The sequence below is a fragment of the Zychaea mexicana genome (genome assembly GCF_025766255.1).
Source record: "Zychaea mexicana strain RSA 1403 chromosome Unknown BDB00scaffold_73, whole genome shotgun sequence".
Classification (NCBI taxonomy): domain Eukaryota; kingdom Fungi; phylum Mucoromycota; class Mucoromycetes; order Mucorales; family Lichtheimiaceae; genus Zychaea; species Zychaea mexicana.
The window spans coordinates 35,713-55,799 of NW_026516736.1; the positions used below are offsets into that span (position 1 = coordinate 35,713).

At 40.9% G+C, this 20,087-nt stretch overlaps 3 protein-coding genes and 1 non-coding gene across 4 annotated transcripts; 3 read left to right on the top strand and 1 right to left on the bottom strand.

Moving 5' to 3' along the window:
* Positions 1-10,153: 10,153 nt before the first annotated feature.
* Positions 10,154-10,235, top strand: BDB00DRAFT_t87. Its single transcript has one exon. It is a non-coding gene; the product is annotated as a tRNA-Leu (tRNA).
* Positions 10,236-14,408: 4,173 nt separating this feature from the next.
* BDB00DRAFT_875457 (uncharacterized protein) lies at positions 14,409-15,463 on the top strand (the record flags this gene model as incomplete). Its single annotated transcript, XM_053127354.1, has 4 exons — positions 14,409-14,784; positions 14,875-15,089; positions 15,162-15,296; positions 15,371-15,463. The coding sequence occupies 4 exons, from the start codon at positions 14,409-14,411 to the stop codon at positions 15,461-15,463; spliced, it is 819 nt and encodes a 272-aa protein (XP_052976533.1).
* Positions 15,464-15,706: 243 nt separating this feature from the next.
* On the top strand, positions 15,707-16,743 carry BDB00DRAFT_838429 (uncharacterized protein; the record flags this gene model as incomplete). Its single annotated transcript, XM_053124635.1, has 4 exons — positions 15,707-15,726; positions 15,793-15,900; positions 16,089-16,246; positions 16,308-16,743. 4 exons carry the CDS (start codon positions 15,707-15,709, stop codon positions 16,640-16,642), a joined length of 621 nt encoding a protein of 206 aa, XP_052976534.1. The 3' UTR covers positions 16,643-16,743.
* A 1,850-nt stretch (positions 16,744-18,593) lies between these two features.
* BDB00DRAFT_875459 (uncharacterized protein) lies at positions 18,594-19,583 on the bottom strand (the record flags this gene model as incomplete). Its single annotated transcript, XM_053127355.1, has 1 exon — positions 18,594-19,583. One exon carries the CDS (start codon positions 19,581-19,583, stop codon positions 18,594-18,596), a length of 990 nt encoding a protein of 329 aa, XP_052976535.1.
* Between the last annotated feature and the right edge of the window lie 504 nt (positions 19,584-20,087).

Sequence of the window (20,087 nt, forward strand, 5' to 3'; positions counted from 1 at the left end):
TATTTTGTGACCCGCATGGCAATAACTCCAGTTATTTCTCATATAGATGGCAGAAAACAAGTGTTATTTCTTGCGGGTCCCAAATTTTGCGGGTGACCTGCTGTGACATGTCGGGACATTGAGGTTGTATAATAATAATTTTATAATATTTTGTAAAATTGATATACTTTCTCAAACACTAGCATAATGATTATCCCTCAGATCCAATATCCTAGGAGGTCAACCAGTAGTTGCTGCTTTTTATAAAAACTAAGACTTAAAAATTAATTAAGGTCTGAGAATTTCCTAATAGTTGAGAACTTTTTTTTATTTTTTCATTATCTTTTTCAAAAACAATACATAATTCTTTTTTTATAATCTAGAATTTAATAAAAGTAAGTTAAAAAAGAACATTGGAAAATCATGGATGATTATTTATCTAGTTATATCTATTTAAAAATATAATATTTAATCTTTTCTGCCTTTTATAATAAAAAACTTTTATAAAACATAATTATTAATAAATATTGTTTCTTTCAATAAATCTTCATTCTACCATATAAAATTTGTTTAATTCTATTATTTTTTACAAACTATAAATATTTTTGTTAGATGAAAGAAAAATATCATAATGAATGATTAGTTTGAAAGTAATTAAAAATAATGAATTTTTCAAATCACATTATTTTTATATACAGGATTTTTCATCTCCTAGCGGACGTTTGAACTTTTATTTAAGCAGAAGGGATTTAATTTTAGGCAGAGTAGATATGAATGTTAATCTGAGTAGACATGAATAAAAGTTAATATAGACATGAATAATAATTGATCTAGACGTGAATAGAAATCAAGCTGGATATGAATGAAAATCAAGCTGGACATGAATGAAAATCGAGCTGGACATGAATGAAAATCGATCTAGACATGAATGAAAATCGAGCTGGCCATGAATATAAATTGACCTAAACATAAATGAAAATCGATCTAGACATAAATGAAAATCGAGCTGGACATGAATATAAATTGACCTGGACATGAATAAAGATCGATCTAGACACGAATATAAAACGATCTAGACATGAATATAATTTGACCTGGACATGAATATAAATCGATCTAGACATAAGTAAAATCAATCTGGACAAAATAAAAATCAATCTATACAGGAATAAAAATCGTTCTGGACAAGAATAATAATCAATCTAAACATGAATAATAGACAACCTGAACATAATAACAGTCAAACTGGACATTGTTTTAGTCAACTAAGACATAATAAAAGTTGAAGTAGATAATATATTAAGTGTAGCAGAGCAGAATATTTGAGTACTTCAGATTTTCAATTCAGGTCAAGACATAATAGAAGTTAAGCAGTACAAAGCCAATATCAAGATATAGTAGTATGGCTGGTTCACTCGTGACAAAAAGCTTGTAGGCTAATGTACAGGAAATGGCAAGGGTGCGTCAGAGACTCACTACTGTGCGCATAAGCCTATTTTGCTGCTATGGGAACAAGGCCTGAGCATTTCCCTGTAAGTTGCGGACAGGAATAAGACAAGAAGGGACAGAAAGACCGGACGAGAATGTACTAGGTGCTTTCAGCAAGAACAGGACAAGACAAGAAGGAAACCTGGAGGTAGGAGACTAGATGGTGAGGGAAGAAACAAGAACAAGGTATAGGATGGAAACAAGATATCTGACTGATGTTTTATTATTCAAAGACTATGGTGTTTATATATCTTTTACTATGGAATTTAATAATGCGAATAAACGGAAAGATTGGTATTAGGGTTGTTAATTCGGACGATGATGATGGATGATATTGTTACTTGGGGATTTAATAAGTGATCATCGAGGTTGAGAGTGATCACTTAGTAGAGGTCGAGGAATGTTCATAACATTACCTCCCCTCTTAGGCTCGAGTAACACGAGAGCGGGTCGAACGCTGAGGTGATGGTGGTGGAGCAGGCTTGGTCGGATGCTGCATATGAAAGTCACGAACTACGTCAGCGGCGTTCCAAAGATTTGAAGCTGGTTCTCAGGTGTTTTCTGAGGGATCTATGTATCCCTTCTACGCAACTAGATATTGCAATTGACCCCGACGACGGCGACTGTCAAGTATACTGTCGACTTCGAAATGCTCTTCGCCCTGAACTTCTACAGGAGGCAATGGCGCAGGTACACGGTCTTGAATGTCTAGAGTCGCCGGGTTATCGCGAGGCGTTAACAGGGCAACGTGGAACACTGGGTGAACCCGTAGTGCAACAGGCAAGTTCAACTTGTAGGCATGGGAGCCAACACGCGCAACGATTTTGAATGGGCCCAAGCGAGTATGGTCAAGCTTCGAAGATGGCCTAACAGTCTTGATATTTTTGCTAGAGACATAAACGAAGTCGCCTATATTGAAGACTAGTGTGGGTCGATGGTGCGCGTTGTGGAACACGGCTTGCTGTTGCTAGGCGAGGCGAATTTCACTTTTCAACGATTCATGAAGTTCTTTCAACTCCTTGCAAAACTCTTCGGTAGCACCAGAGAGACCTGAACCCTGGGGTGCTGGCAACAAAGAAAAACGTGGGTGGTAACCGTAGGTGGCCTCAAAAGGAGTATGGCGCGTGCTTGACTGGACAGAATTGTTGTAGCTGAATTCGGCAACAGGTAATAAGGAAGACCAGTCGTCCTGCTGGTAATTGATATACGCGCGAAGATACTGCTCCAATATTGAATTTACTACCTCAGTTTGTCCGTCGGTTTCGGGCCTGAAAGCTGTTGACATATTTGACTTGATCTGGAGCAACTCGAGTAATGAACGCCAGAAACGCGACGTGAACAGTGCGCCACGATCCGAGACAATATCATTGGGTAGACCATGCAAACGGAAAACTTCCGTGACGAAAAGGTGGGCTAATTCGCTGGCCGTAATGGTGTCCTTGCATGGGACGAAGTGCGCCATTTTTGTCAATCGATCAACAACAACCCAAATTGCATTGTGACCTGACGAGGATGGCAAACCAACAATGAAGTCCATGCTGATGGAAGACCAGGGACGAGGAGGTACTTGTAAAGGCTTGAGCTCACCGAGAGGGGCTTGACGGGAGTGCTTCGAGCGTTTGCAGGTGCGACAATTGGAGACGTAACATTTGACGAATTGACGTAGTCCCAGCCAGAAGAAACGCCGAGCCAACAGTTCGCAAGTCTTAGTGATACCGAAGTGGCCTGAGACTGGGTGATCGTGGTGTAGCCGCAACAATTCTAACTTCAACGCATCAACATCAGGTACATAGATGCGGTCATCGAGGAACAACAATCCTGAATCATCGTCGAAGCGATACCGGCTCATCTTGACGTGAAGCTGCCTGGGTATGCTGGAAGGGTGTTGTACAAGATTCAAGATTCTTGCAGTCTTAGCATCGTCATCGTATTTATCACGTATTGCTGATATCAGGTCGTCATCAACAGGGCAACTAGAGACAGCCCCAAGAACGACTTGATCCTCACGAAATATGGATTTTATTGGCTGTTTATCGCTATCGTCCCCCTTCCGGAAGGCCATGTCCGAGCGATGGGAGAGGGCATCGGCCTTGGGGCTCTTGGTGCCTGGACGGTACGTGATCGTGAAGTTTTCAACTTCGGACAGCTTAATAGCCCAGCGGGCATGACGACGACTAAGGGTGCGGGCACTGGATGATATGAAATACTCGAGGTTCTTGTGGTCAGTTAGGACAGTAACTTGGTGCTGGGAGCCTTGGAGATAATGGCGCCATACACGGAAACTGTCAACAATGGCAAGCATCTCTTTGTCATAGATGTCATAATTGACCTCGGCAGGATTCAACTTGCGACTATGGAAGGCTACAGGATGATGCACACCAGTAGAGTCGGGCTGGCTAAGCACCGCAGCAATGGCAAAGTCGGATGCATCAGTTTCAACAAAGATCGGTTGAGAAGGCACGAAATGCTGCAGAACTGGCGCAGTAGTGAAGCTCTGCTTGAGTGCTGAGAACGCGGTATCTTGTATAGTAGTCCAATCGAACGGAACATCCTTCTTCAGCAGCGAGGTAAGGGGGGCAGTGATGCGAGAGTAATGGTGGATGAAACGGCGATAGAAATTGGCGAACCCAAGGAAAACCTGAATGTCATGAGTGTTTTTGGGGGTAGGCCAATCCAAGATGCAGGTTACCTTGGTTGGATCCATGCTGACACCCGAGCGACCCACGCGGAAACCAAGGAAATCAACCTCATCGACGTCGAAATTACACTTGTCAGCTTTGGCATAAAGGGCTGACTCACGAAGTTTTTGCAAGACTAGCTTGACATATTCATCGTGCTCTGCTTGATTGTCGCTGAAGATCAAGATGTCATCCAAGTACACGATAACGAACTGGTCAAGATACTCGTGCAGGGCATTATTAATAAGTGCTTGGAAGGAACCCGGCGCATTGGTCAAACCGAAGCTCATAACATTATACTGAAAATGACCGTATCTTGTGCGGAAGGCGGTTTTCCATTCATCACCCTTGGCTATACGGATACGATGATAAGCATTGCGGATATCAAGTTTGGTAAAGGCGGTGGCAGATGAAAGACGGTCGAGCATTTCGTTGATCAGAGGCAATGGGTAACGATTCTTGATGGTGATCTTGTTAAGCCCACGGTAATCAACGCAAAGGCGTAGGGAACCGTCCTTTTTCTTGACAAACAAGATGGGGGCTCCAGCAGGACTAGTCGAACGACTGATGAAACCGTTATCCAGGTTGGTCTTTATATATTCACGTAGGACGCCGAGTTCTTCTTGTGATAAGGAATAGATCGGCCCATATGGAACTTGAGTATCCTCAGCAATCGGGATAGCATGATCGATGCCTGGACGAGAAGGGGGAAGGGCATCAGCTTGGTCCTTACTGAACACATCAGCAAAAGCGCGATATTTGGATGGCAGCGAGGAATTAGCAGTGGATCCTTCAATCATGACGGAAGCGATGGATGACAGGGACCCTAAGGGGTCGACATAAACTGAAAACGCTTGGGCGCCCTTTTGGATAAGTGACTTGATAGTAAGTGCACTAACCAGTCGGATATCTGGTGGATTCTTAGTAGTAGGTGGTGAAGGATGAATTGCTGCTGCAAGGTGCTGGCAAGCAATCTGTGGTGCAGGTGGTGGAAGTCAGGTCGATGTGGCCGGTGCGCTAATTGATAGATGGATTATGCTTGATCAACCAGGGCATACCAAGAATGATGCTGTATTGTCCCAAGGACGTTGGATACAGCAAAATTCGTTCATGGTGTTGGCCAACGAACAGATCGACTGGACATTCGTCAGTGATAATACCGGAACGAAGAGCTCGACCGTCGACTGTGCGGACCAAGAGTGGGTTATTACTTTTGATGGACGGCAAGTTATGATGGCGTGCGAAGGATTCATCGACAAAATTCTCCATGGCACCCGAATCGATCATGGCATGTGTTTTTACTATACGACCCAAAATATCGATGGATACCGACATTTTGAGAGGATGGTGCAAGGAAGGTGAGGATTTCGGAGAAGATGAAGCAGGCAGAGGTGGAATAACAGAAGAGCAGAGAGGTTTGGTTTCAACAGTTGTTTTATTTGAAGTTACTTCTGATGATAGGGAGCCCATAGTATACTCTCTTACAGGCCATGGGAGGTGCCTTTTCCCGACTTCTTAGGGCAAGTGCGGGCCTCATGACCTTCACTACCGCAGTATAAGCAGAGACCAAGCTGACGTCGACGAGCCTTTTCCTCTGCCGACAATGGGATGAACTTGGTTTTAGCTGCATCCAGGTCCATGGGCTGCACAGCGCTTGTGGTGTTGGTGGGGGGAACTGTGACCGGTGCCGAAAATCTTTGACGAGGGCGGAACGGCTGATTGCGTCGTTGCCCTTCTCTTTCGCGCATTCTGTTGTCGAGTTCGATTACCTTCGTTACATACGACCACAGCTCAACTGGCATATCGCGAGTGGCGAGCTCATCCTTAAGGCGATCGCGGAGGCTTTTGCGAAAGATGGCAAGGAGGGCAGCATCATTGAACTGAGTGCGTAAGGCGAAGTGGCGGAAGGTGGCGGCGTGCTCAGAAGCTGCAGTCGAACCCTGACGTAGGTCTAGCAAGCTGTTTTCGATTTCCAGTAGTTCGTTGACCTGTCCAAAAGCCGAACGAAATTCATCAAGGAAGAGCGAAAACGAAAGCATGCACGGATCAACCTCGTCCGTACCGATGTCATCGAGATAAGGCTGAGCCCAATCGAACGCAGGTCCAGCCATGAAAGAACACATGAAACAAATTTTTGAAAGGTCGTCAGCAAACCTGTCCTGATTCATGTGTATGGCCATCTCGACGTGGGTGATGAACGAGCGGATGTCCTCAGTGTTGCCCTTAAAAATTGGTGGGTCATTTACACGGATGGCACGGCGATACACGGGTGCTTGTGAGTCCAGGGAGAGGTTTTGGAGACCCTCTGCGATGCTGGCAGCATTGATCGAGGACTCCGGAGTTTGAGCACAGATGTATTTGGGCATATGGATTGACAAGGGGAAAAATAGGAGACAGGAAGTACAAGAGAGTCAGTGGGGAAACGGAGTATCTTAAAAAGGAAATATCGAAGAATGAGAGGGAATGTAGGGTGACAATAAATAGATAGAAATGGTAAAAGTGGTATAGAGATCAAGGGGCAGTAATGAATCAGAAAAAGGTAAAGTGGATTTACTGGAATGAAGTATTAGAGTCAGAGAAGGAAGAAAGCAGGTAACACTGAATCAGTCAGATATGATGTAAGTTGCGGACAGGAACAAGACAAGAAGGGACAGAAAGACCGGACGAGAATGTGCTAGGTGCTTTCAGCAAGAACAGGACAAGACAAGAAGGAAACCTGGAGGTAGGAGTCTAGATGGTGAGGGAAGAAACAAGAACAAGGTATAGGATGGAAACAAGATATCTGACTGATGTTTTATTATTCAAAGACTATGGTGTTTATATATCTTTTACTATGGAATTTAATAATGCGAATAAACGGAAAGATTGGTATTAGGGTTGTTAATTCGGACGATGATGATGGATGATATTGTTACTTGGGGATTTAATAAGTGATCATCGAGGTTGAGGGTGATCACTTAGTAGAGGTCGAGGAATGTTCATAACATTCCCCTCCATTCATTTTACCCGTAACACAAACTGGAGGCTAGTAGCTGAGGTAGGTAGAAAGTGTGGGGTTTGTTAGCAGCAGCAGGGAGGAAAAAAACAACAACCAAAGATCTTTTATTTTCTCATTACCATTTGCCACAGAAAGTTAACAGCTGCGACGCACACTTGTAAATGGCTCCTACTCTCTTCACGATGAACAAAAAACAAGGAAAACAAAACGGCACAATCCACAGATTTATTGAAAAACGAAATGAAGGTAACTGTTTTCTTAAAAAAAGCATGTGCTCAAGATTTGTAAGGAGTAGACCGCTGTTACTGCTGCTTAAAAAACGCTGGGTAAGTGAACAAGGGAAGGAAAAGTTTATCGGTTGTGCTTGGGGTATAGCTTTAGTAGATATATGCTCATTCAGAATTACTGTTTTTTTTTCTTCTCTGTATATACTTGATGCACCATCTTGCACCATTCCAACGTTAGACTTGCGTGTGTAATACAACATCGTCCTCTACCTGCGCAAACAATTCGTACTCACAATAAGAACGACGCAACAATCTTCTTCTCTAATATTCATACACAATCATATACAACATGGCACTGATCCGCCATTGACTTGCAAAATATACAGCCTGACGCGATTACTTTTTTCCTTTTGCATATAACAATATTAACATCGCCGGTCTTTATAGATGGATGAGCTGTAGATAGCAAGAGGGATAACTGACGCGTTTCTTTCCATTTATGTTGATGTGGATTGGATGAAAATAAAGTATGATGGCCGATATATAAGAAAGACAAAAAAGAAGGTTCTATAAGAGTTATAACAAGTGCGAAGGATGTTGTTTCGTGGTGAAGGATGGTTATTGTAATTATTGATATTGCGTGGCAGAGCGTCTGGTGCCATGCACAGTCTCGCGTTTGTGAACCTATTTGTAGCCACACAATTCCGAGATGCGATCCTTGAAGATCTGCCATCGAGCAGTAGGAACGCACACGAATTCATTAGGAATGAGTGCAAGAACTCCACGTACAGTCGAGTGAGAGAGAGCGTAGCGAATGACGTCAAGTGTACTAACTTGTCAGTTGTTTATAGTTGTTTTTACTAACAACAAATAAAGTTGCTGTTGTAATAGCAAAAAACTTCCTCCTTCATAACAACAAACGCGTTTTCTTCTTTGTCCCTGCCATATTATCATCACCGCTCAGAGCTGTATTTATAGTTTTTATAGAAGCACTTGTAATAACATGCAATACCATCTCACACCCGTTTATGCAGACAACTGAAACATAAAGACTACATAATGTATGATCTTTTGCTTTTATTTTTTTATCCTAGCCGTAACATCTACAGTAACAATAATAAAGCCCTACATTCCACCTGTCAGCATATATAACTACCTTATCTATCAAGACCAGCAATGTTCGTGTTGGCATATGCAAAAAGAAAAAGGTAATCGTCATTGCCATCGTATGTGTGCGAGTACAGCGAATTGCAGAGGAGGGTTATAGTTGTGGTGGTGTGTATGCATTATAGGAATATAATTATCATCGCGTTGATGTGTATACAAACAGCAAAGAAAGAGATGATCGTCATTACGGTGATGATGTGCTTGAGCGTACAAGTATTAAAACAAAAGACCGGCGTCATAGTCGTCATCGTGTAATATGGGCGTACATGATAGTGAAAGGTGAATACGTCAGGCTGTATATTTTACAAGCCAAGAGCAGATCAGCGTCATGTTGTATATGATTGTGTTTGAGTAATGGAGAAGAAGATTGTTGCGTCGTTCTTATTGTGAGTACGAATCGTTTGTGCAGGTAGAGGACGATGTTGTATTACGCACGTAAGTTTGACGTTGGATTAGTGTAAGATGGTGCATCAAGTATATACAGAGAAGAAAAAAAAACAGTAATTCTGAATGAGCGTATGTCTACTAAAGCTATACCCCAAGCACAACCGATAACCTTTTCCTTCCCTTGTTCACTTACCCAGCGTTTTTTTTAAGCAGCAGTAACAGTGGTCTACTCCTTACAAATCTTGAGTACATGCTTTTTTTAAGAAAACAGTTACCTTCATTTCGTTTTTCAATAAATCTGTGGATTGTGCCGTTTTGTTTTCCTTGTTTTTTGTTCATCGTGAAGAGAGTAGGAGCCATTTACAAGTGTGCGTCGCAGCTGTTAACTTGCCGTGGCAAATGGTAATGAGAAAATAAAAGATCTTTGGTTGTTGTTTTTTTCCTCCCTGCTGCTGCTAACAAACCCCACACTTTCTACCTACCTCAGCTACTAGCCTCCAGTTTGTGTTACGGGTAAAATGAATGGAGGGGAAATGCTCAGGCCCTGTTCCCATAGCAGCAAAATAGGCTTATGCGCACAGTAGTGAGTCTCTGACGCACTCTTGCCATTTCCTATACATTAGCCTACAAGCTTTTTGTCACGAGTGAACCAGCCATACTACTATATCTTGACATTGGCTTTGTACTGCTTAACTTCTATTATGTCTTGACCTGAATTGAAAATCTGAAGTACTCAAATATTCTGCTCTGCTACACTTAATATATTATCTACTTCAACTTTTATTATGTCTTAGTTGACTAAAACAATGTCCAGGTTGACTGTTATTATGTTCAGGTTGTCTATTATTCATGTTTAGATTGATTATTATTCTTGTCTAGAACGATTTTCATTCATGTATAGATTGATTTTTATTTTGTCTAGATTGATTTTACTCATGTCCAGCTCGATTTATTCTTGTCCAGGTTAATTTATATTCATGTCCAGATCGTTTTATATTCATGTCCAGATCGATCTTTATTCATGTCTAGGTCAATTTATATTCATCTCCAGCTCGATTTTCATTCATCTCCAGCTCGATTCTCATTCATGTCTAGATCGATTTTCATTTATGTTTAGGTCAATTTATATTCATGTCCAGCTCGATTTTCATTCATGTCTAGATCGATTTTCATTCATGTCCAGCTCAATTTTTATTCATGTTCAGCTTGATTTTTATTCATGTCCATATGCAGATATGGCCGAGCGGTCTAAGGCGCCACGTTCAGGTCGTGGTCTCGAAAGAGGCGAGAGTTCGAATCTCTCTGTCTGCATTTTATTTTCAACATGTTGAGTTGCTTTTTAGTAGGTAGGTCTGTTGTCATAGTCATAGTTTTCAAGTAACACATACTTCCTTTTGGGTTCCATTTCCCTTCTTTGATATACTTCTTGCTTGCTGCGGTCTACAGCTACTTTTCCTTTTGTCACACAGTGAACTATTACATCATTGCTTGCTGCACATTTATTCTTTGTCATCATTATTTGTATACTTTTATATTATATTATCATTCATCATTACTGTAGTAGTTTAGAGGAAACATACAAATATCCCCTCTCATCAGAGCATCTGCAACGGGGTTGTTAAAGTCCGTTGTTACGCTAAAACTAACACCATAATTTAGCAACCTATGTCTGCAATGGGAGTTGTTAAATGCATTGTCAAATAAGCACTCTGTCAATTTTTTGACCAAAATCGCTAAATTTAACAACACGCTCTTTTTGCTTTTTTCCTTATCACCTTCCGTCACCATGACCACCACAAACGCTTCTACTACTGCTTCTTCAGCTAATACCATCACTACTACCCAAACTACCACCCCTATTGCTACTGGTCCTCCCACCAGCAATAGTGAACATGGAGAATTGTGGATCACAGAGCATGACGTACATTTGGTGAATGCCTACTTGCAGACAAGCACGAATCCCAGAGACAGGAATGCCATGGGTGAAGACACCCTTTATGACAAGGTGTTGCAATGCTTCATTGAAAATTGCAGCAAGCCTATTAATCGCACTGCAAGCTAGTGTAAAAACCAGTTCGCCGTCATTTCCACCCAGTGCTCATATTTTTCTGCTTGCTATAGGAAAGTCTTGGCCGACAAAAGAAGTGGAGAGAATCTCAAGGACAAGGTACAGTACCTTTGTCACATCCGTAGCTAATTATAAAGCAACTAATATACAGAATTAGATTAACCAAATCAAGGAGCACTACAGCCAAAAACTGCCCAGTAACAGTGGCAAGGTTTTCAATAAGATGGAATGCTGGACCATTTTGAAGGAGGAAACAAAATGGCAACCACGCATTTCCTCACGCAAGGATGAAGCTCTTGAGTCAGGAACTTTTCCTGAATGACCAATTGGTAAGAAGCAAGCCAAGGCCGATACCAAGGGTAAGAAGCGAGCTCCAGACGATGACGACCGTGTCTTGGAGCTTTCATATAAGCAACAAGAACACAACGAAAAGTGGATGAAGTTGTAAGAGAGGGCATTTAAGCTGCAAGAGGTGAACGCCCACACCCAGCGAATCAAGGCAGAATTCGAGATCATGAAGGAGGATCCAGATACCATGTAAGGTATCTGAGCTGAATTCTTGAGTGGTCTGCAGCAAGACATCATGGAAAGATGGCGCAAGGAGCGGTGCGAGCACGAGCAAGAAGCGTCGACAGGCATAGAAAGAGACGTGATAAAGGAGACAGAGGGAGGTGGAGAAGAAGACGAACAGCAGCAGCAGTAGCAATAAACATTAAGTGATTTTTAAATAGGATGGCTGCAGGTAAGTGTGTAATTTATTCATCACTATGGCGATGCCAGATGTGTTCGATGAGGTCGTTTTGGAGTTGGGTGTAGAGTTTTTTGTCTTTAATGTTTTTTTCACGTATGCGTTGGAGCAGTTGCTCCATTTCTCCACCACACATGAGCGAGGGCTCAACAGAAAAAGAGCACTCATCATAATCAACCTCGATACGCCGAGCGTAATTGTCCCGCTCATCTTTGACAATTATGTTATGCATGATTATGCATGCAGTCATGATGTTGGAGAGGTCCTCTACGTGCCATGCGCGTCCGGGTTCACGAATGATCCTGAACCGCTTCTAGAGAACTCCAAAAGCGCACTTGATATCCTTCCAGACTGATTCTTGCCGCTTGGTAAACAATTGAAATGGTATGTTTGATAGTAAGGCTGTTAGTTACATTCTAAAGAAATCACACAGTAAACAGATTACCTTCTTTTTGTTCCTGGGTGGATGGCGATTGGTCTTGACCAGCATTGCCCAGGTAGGGTAGATACCATCAGCTAAATAGTAGCCTATGTTGTTTTCATGATCATTGATGGTATATGCGACATGGGGAGCCCATCCACTTATTACGTCGTCGAAAAGTGGGGATTTGTGTAAGACATTGATATCATTGCACGATCTAGGAATGCCAAAGAACGAATGCCAAATCTATAGGTCGTGGGAGGCAACAGCTTCAAGGATTACACTTGTTCCTTTTTCTTTCCCAGACTTGTATATACTGGCCCATCCGTTAGGGCAATTTTCCCATTGCCAGTGCATGCAATCAAGTGAGCCTAGTATGGAGGACTAATCGGTTTATTACTATATAACTTGCTATCACCAAATTTTTAATTATTAGCTGAATTTTAAAAATCGAAAAAACAAAATTGAATTTTTTTTATAATATAAAAATATAATCATAATAATATTAACTAATAAAAAAAATAGTAATCCTCAACACAGAAATCCTTATATGTAAACAAAGTATGATAAGCTCAATGAAAGATATCATGACTCAAGTTATGGATAAATATTTTGATGATGAAATTCTATGTGATTTGAAAGAAGAAAAACAAAAACTAATGAAAAATATCATAAAGGAAAAATTGGAAGAAACAAAAACAAACAATTTTTGGTATATCAATAGCAGTAATGATATATGTTCATATATTTATAAAAGAGGAAAAAAAGAAGGATATATGTGTCATCGGAAAATAAGAACAAATATTGGTGACAATAAACCTGATTTTCTATGTTCTCAACATAGTAAACTATATGTACCTAAAAAAAAAGAAAAAAAGAGAGAAAACAATCTATAAATATTAAAAAAATTAAAAAAATAAAAATTAAAAAAATATATATATGTAATGGAGGAATATTAGATTTGGCTATGGCGATAAAAAGTTTATTACAATAACAGCTGACGTTATTCATTAACTTTTCAATTATATGCTACATAAAGTAAAAATGATTATGAGGGGAGACTATGTCTTTTTTGGTTTCGAAATTAAAATTATTTCTTTATGAATTAACAAAATCAGAATTAATGAATTTATATATTAAATAATTTATAATTTATTTTGATAATTTTATTGATTATTTTGTTTAATATAATTATGTTTTAAATCTTTAATAAATGTATAAACATGAATTTAAATTTTTATAATGTTTTAAAAATTATATTATAAAATATAGAAGTTAAAATTTAAAATTAAAAAAAATAGTTAACAATTTATATTATAAAGTATAAGTTTTTAATTCTCTTTAAATATGAATATTATATATTTTAATTATAACAAATACTTTAACGTAAAAAAATTATTAGCACAAAATTCAAAAATATTACATTAATATAAATATCTTTAAATTTCTAGAAATCCTTTTGATACCGACTTATCCCCATGCCTAGAAAACCTTGTACTTTACCAAGGGCCAACAATTGCTTAAGGTCTTCTTCGTTGGGAGAACGTAGATATAGTACTCTTCCCTGAAGCATTCGATGACACCTTTACAAAATCGGTACAGGCAGTCTTGAGCTGTACGCTCGCCGATTTTTAAAATACTTGTCGACGGTGTCAGCGGGTGCACCATATACAAGTATGCGCAAAGCTGTAGTACCTTTGACATATGGGTAGAAACCCAATTTTCCAGTTGCATCAGGTTTTTGCTGGAAATACGGATATTTCAATTCTAGTTCGCCAATAATGCACAAAACACTTCACAACGCATCCAGAACCGGCGATGAAAGACCTTCGCATCGTATCTTGGCGTCTCAGCAAAGTAATCCTGTATGAGTATCTGCTCGAGGATAACGATCGCAACGGACGTATTTCCGTTGCTTTGGCGCTTTAGGGACAGCGTCGAGCTTTCTTTTCTTTCGTAGCTGCAAGATGTGTGTCAGTGTCTGTTGCACTTCGCGGCTATTCTTATCCATCTCCTCATCTAGGACGCGATTTTTTTCAAGGAAATCTTCAAGGGAGTCCTAGTCATACCCAGCCGCCGACTTAGATAGTCAGATTTTTACTTGCGGTATTATCGAGGAACAGCTCGACAAGTAACCACAACCGCAACCGCAAGTGCGGTGTCTACATTATACACCTGTGCACGCTTGCTATTTGTGGCAGTTGCCGTCAGTAGTTTATTATCCCTCTCCTCTTATCAAATAATAAAATGCCTGAACTCGGTGAAAAATGCAAAAGAGCTTTTGGAGTAGTCAACAAGTATGGGACGAAAAAGCTTATGCACACGACCTCTTTGATCGGACGTAATGCTTCGAATTCGCGAGCTCAGATTACACCCTCTGACACCAACGAAAATGAATGGGCCAATGTCGTTAAAAGTCCTTTCGTCATGCGTAAAAGGAAGAGAACCGACGAACGTGCCAAGAAATGGGCCGAGCTCTTACCTTTTCTCACTGAGGCGTATATCCAAAACTATGGTGTCCAGGTCCCAGTACCTCAGTCACTAAAGGCCACCGACGACGTTTTCTTGACGTGCGCATGCAAAGAGAAGAAGTCGACCTACGTCACGACTATTTATAAGTGTGGTATGAATAGAAGCAGTTCCTCAACTTTACGAATAAGAAAAGGAAAAACAGTTAGAAAGTAGACCATCAATTGATCAATATATGTGTTAGGGATTCACCCTGACAAGATCACTTACTGCAAGAATTGCCCCGAACATTCGTTGCTAGCTGTCATGATGCGTCGTCATCTCTTTCCTTTGACACCATCCGATCCGCAGCACGCCATTCACATTGAACAAATGCGCAGTTTCCATAACATGCATTACATTTGCCGTGTCTCGATCCATGCAATTGCTGAATGGGCTCGAGCAGAGTATCACTTCAAGGTATGATTAGTTTAATAGATGGAAAGATAAGTAAATAGGATGAACTTAATGTGATTACACACTTTCTATTAGCTCCCGATACCTGCATCGTTCAAGCAACGACTGACGGAAGCTCTCCCAATTTATGGGAGATTAATGCTCAATCTGGAGAAGAAGCATCGAGATCTATGTGACCTGGATGACGCATGTCCTACATACAGATATGCGGTATGTTTCTAATTTATGTGCTGTGAAACAATTATCTATACTAAGGAGTTAAACATGTCGAGCATTTGTTTTAGTCTGGTCCCAAGATCATAGCTGGAGATGGAAACCAGTCGCTACGTCGGTTTGCTAAGACAAAGGATCCAAAGGAAGTCGCCTTTGAAGGCTAAGAGGAAGTCGATCGCCCGTGGGTCAAGCCGGAGCAAGTAATTCAATATGAATGCTCGGTATGAATATTTAGGACATACATGGAGCGTGCATATATATTGAATAACCTTAATTCCCAGGCAACTGACGGATGTGAGACTTGGCAAGCTCTCAACTGGATGAAGAGAGTAAAAACAAGCCATCTGGACCAGACAGGAGCATTCGCGTGTACGTGTGGTCATGGTCATCCAGTGGCCATCATCGATATGAATACGCCAGGCGAACAGTGAGTTTCTCGAAGTATACATTTAATGTATCAGGTCTTACTTTAACCGATGTCAAATGATACTAGATACACGTACATGCTTAGCTGTCTACAGAAGGTGATCGACTTACCCCTTTATGGATCAAACATCCGTATCATGTACGATGTCGGTTGCAAGCTTCGTCTGCTCTGCAGGTAATCTTCGATTCTTAAATACCATATACTGCAAACCTATCAGCGGTTACATATCTCTCTTTTTTTATTTCTTATTACCAGAGAACCGATCGTCTACATAGCTTTAAGGATGTTGACATTGCTGTCAGCATTTTTCATATAACCGGGCACAATCCTGAATGCCAAATTCATTTTCACCCTTGTTTGAGGATCGGCTTTGGGCTGCAAGATGGTGAACATCTAGAGAGACTTTGGTCATTCCTCAACGGATTTGTGTCTATGACACGACATATGTCGTCTCTCAACAGACGACTCACGCTGACGATTGCTCTGAACTTTCACGCCCAACAAAAAGATGACAATCTAGGTATATCAATCGCACCAACATGGCAAATTGCAGCAAATCCACTGAACGTTTGCTCTTATAGGCCAATACATCCGCCGCAGATACGTATGCACACTCAAGCTTAAAGAAGATGCGCTGAAAGCTCTAAGACAGTCGGGCGTTAATGTCAATGATGAAGAAGCGATGAAAGAGATGGAAGAGAAATGGGATAGACACGTCGCCGAATCCAAAAAAAGAAACGTCGAAAAAGATGGCAGCAGCAGATTTGCTCAAACATGCAGAGCTATAGAGAATTTGCGTGTTGCTATTGCTATCTATGATATTATTAATCAAGCTTTCAAACACCAAGGCAATGGTAACATCTTTGATCAGCTCGATCGAGTAAAGACAAACTCATCTGAAATATTGTCTTTGTAGGCCACAACCAGACGCAGAATCTTGCAGGCCAAAGACAAGCAGCGCGAAATCAAATTGAAAAGCGCCTCATAACATACAACACGAAGATCAATGCCGTACCTGTTTTTAGTACGTGTTGTAACCTACCTTGTTGTCCCCAATACATTCGTATCAATAAACGGGCTCTTCCCCTTAGTATTGGCTTTGTAATCTACTTGTATCACTATCTGTCAGTTTACTCTCTATCATTTTTATCACAGACTTGGTGTAACTATGAGTGCAAATTTATCTCACACCCGCAACAATACGCTTACTGCGCAACACCACTCTTACTGCGAGTGCAAAAACAACTCACACCAGGTGCAAAACCATTTCGCACTACTGCGGTATCCATTGGATCAAGCACCAATTAGATTAGATATAGATAGTGTATTAGAATTAGTATAAATAGACCAATATTTTGTATTGAATAATAAACAGTTCAGTTCTTTAGCTTCTCCTTCTCTTAACTTTAGCTTTTCCCTTTCCTATCAAGAGGATTGTCTTTTGTGGCTCCAGACGTAATAATCCCTGGTTGTTGAGCTCCCACACTTGTATTTCATCTCTTTGCTTAATACTTAGCATTTCATCTACATTTATCAGCTTTTCTTATACTATCCATCCTATTAAACGGGATTCGGAACTCTTACACAAACTAAGACGTTACAGTGTTATATCTTCGCATCATACAGCATGACCGACTTTAACAAATGACTAACGCTATATGCAGGCTTCGAAGATTATGGTAACGATATCAATGCAGTACTTTGAAAAGACAGTCATTTACGTTTTCGCATGAGCATCATTTGCACTGTTGAGGATAACGCACCATACGACGCTTTCCATGGTTTGTAAAGAGCAAACGAAGAACTTGCTTTTTTGAAGGTATGGAAATTTTGCTTGACTTAATTTGCCGGTAATGTTAATGCACTGATTTATGGACCGCTATTAGGACGAAGCCGCTTCTGTGCTAAAGTATAGACAAGCTGCTATTGATAAGCTTGAAATGGTTATAACGCAGCTGTAACTGTGCCATACAATTTGGAAGCGTGTTATGGCCAGATCGGTTTGATCCAAATGTGGAAACGCAAGTTGGAACATGCTAAGTCTTGGCAAAGAGAACAAGTGAAACAATTGGCCGTAATTCTTGATTCTACTGAGGCTAACCCAGAATCCTTGTCGCTGCTTCGTAATGCTGCTGGTATGGAGGAAGAAGATTTGGAGGAAGAAGATGAGGAGACCAATTTGGAGGTGTTAGACCCTACAAAGATAGCCGATGACATCGAAGACGAGGAATGGGAAGACGATCCAACTCCGTTTGGAGAGGGGATGCCGGTTGATACTGCACCAACCTCGTCCGCTCAGTAAACACAACTCGCAACTTTTTTTCTATTTGCTTACGATAAACAAGAATATGGATATGTAACAATAGTGCTATGATTTAGCTCAAATGCTATGTATGCTAACAAGCATTATATTTAGTTGGTTTTCTGTCACAATCAAACTCATTGGGGATCACATCTAGCAATCGGCCATATTTGCGTCAGCGGAGGTAAAGTCTAACTTAGCTACCGGTTACTATATGATATACAAGAGGGAATCTGAATCCTGGTTTAAAATGAGGTTAGCCAGCTCTTTTTACTAGAATCTATATGCTCGGTGATTAACCGATGAAGGGAAAAGCTAAGTGCAGTACTTCTTATATGCATCACCTTTTTTACTTGATAAATAAATGTGAACAATGTGTTACTACTTCGGTTATGCTTTCTTCAATGCTGATTATTGTAAGGGATTAAGCTATTAAAATCAATACTTCCTTTTGATATGTTGAAAAGCCTTAATGGAAGGATTTGTATCATTGATGTAACTTAATAATTTGCCGAGTAGATCATCAAACAAGTATTGTCTATGTGAGCATGAGCAAACATTATTATTAAAAGTCTTCGTACTCTACTTCATGTTGATCATCTTCACTAACACTACTATGGCCGCTTCCACCTTCAGATCTGCTATGAGCTGTTTCCTCGCCTACATCTTCCTCTTCTTCTTCGTATCGACGTCCTCTGAGTTTTTTATTACCGGTGGGCCCAATGCGCAACAGCACTGGTTCCAAATCGTTTTCGAGAAGGAACCTCCATTCATCGGGTTTTGGGACGTTTTTCTTAAAGAGGCCCCTCTCTTCATCTTCATCGTCGGTGATCGTCCTGAGATTGATAATGCTCTCGCAGCTATGGCTTGAGCGCAACTGAAAAGGGTTTCCAACCCAACAGAAAGCTCTAAATTTAGGCCCATGGTCAGCAAGAAATCGAGGGCAAGTTGTTTTCAAAGCGTCTCTGACAGCAGCATTCACATCCATGATCTTGGACACAGAGAGCTGTTCGTATTCCTTCTCTGCTTCTTGCATAAAAATGTTGTCGAAAAATTGGTTCTTTGTCAGATCCAAAACAGTGCGACCTTCTGCTGCGCACAAAGAGTAGACGCAATATTTCCAGGAGGATCTGAACTTGCTTTGATACTCTTGGATTGTACAATGGAATTCAATTCGCTCAATAGCAACTTCAACAGCATCGAGTAGCTTTAAATAAGCTCGTTGTCGTTGGAATTCGCCCATCACCAGCAGCTCTATGAGCATTTTTGAAGCAGCGGCATCTCGTCGTTGTATCGTCTTTCTGGCCTTGTCAGTGGGAGCATACTTCTTTGAGTTCTCCCATTTTGTGTGCCTTTGCCTTTTTGCTGACACTGTTGATGGCGGACCTGGATGCTTTTTTTCAAGCTTCATTCCATGGCACTTTGTCGTGTGCTTTCTGAAGGCGTCTTCAGTGGCATAGTGCTTGGAATGCTTGATGCAATAGTTTTGCAAAGGAAAGTTGATAGGGCGGAATTTGTCAGAGTACCATGTCAAAGTTGGTGTTCTAGGGGTCATGGACGCGCGACGTGGTCTACCCTGCTAAGGTGGCGGAGGAAGGGTTGGAGTGATGAAGCTAGTGTCGTTAAAGGAGTATTTTTCGCTGTGTCATGGTTAGTTTGCTTAATACGATGAAGAATGTGATATAACTACGGTGCCGTTTTCTAGAAAACATACGCAGAAGACTCGGGTATGGTTTGATTTTTAGCAAAAACGATTTTACAGGTGAAAAAGGGTAAGGGACATACACGACACCAAAAAAAAGGCTTTTCTTTGTTGCTACTCTTGAGCCATCTCCGAATGAACCTACACGATAATCATAGCCTTTTATAGCTGGTAAAGAACCTGATTAGCACCCAGTTAAGAATATAGTATCTATTGCGGTAAGTGGCGAAAAGGGCGAAGTGGTTTTCGATATACCAACCGTTGTCAGCATCATATTATGCAACCTAATCTGCCAGGCTAGATTACTGTAACGACGAAGATGCATGTGGCTGTTGGACAGCCTAGGTCCCACAACCA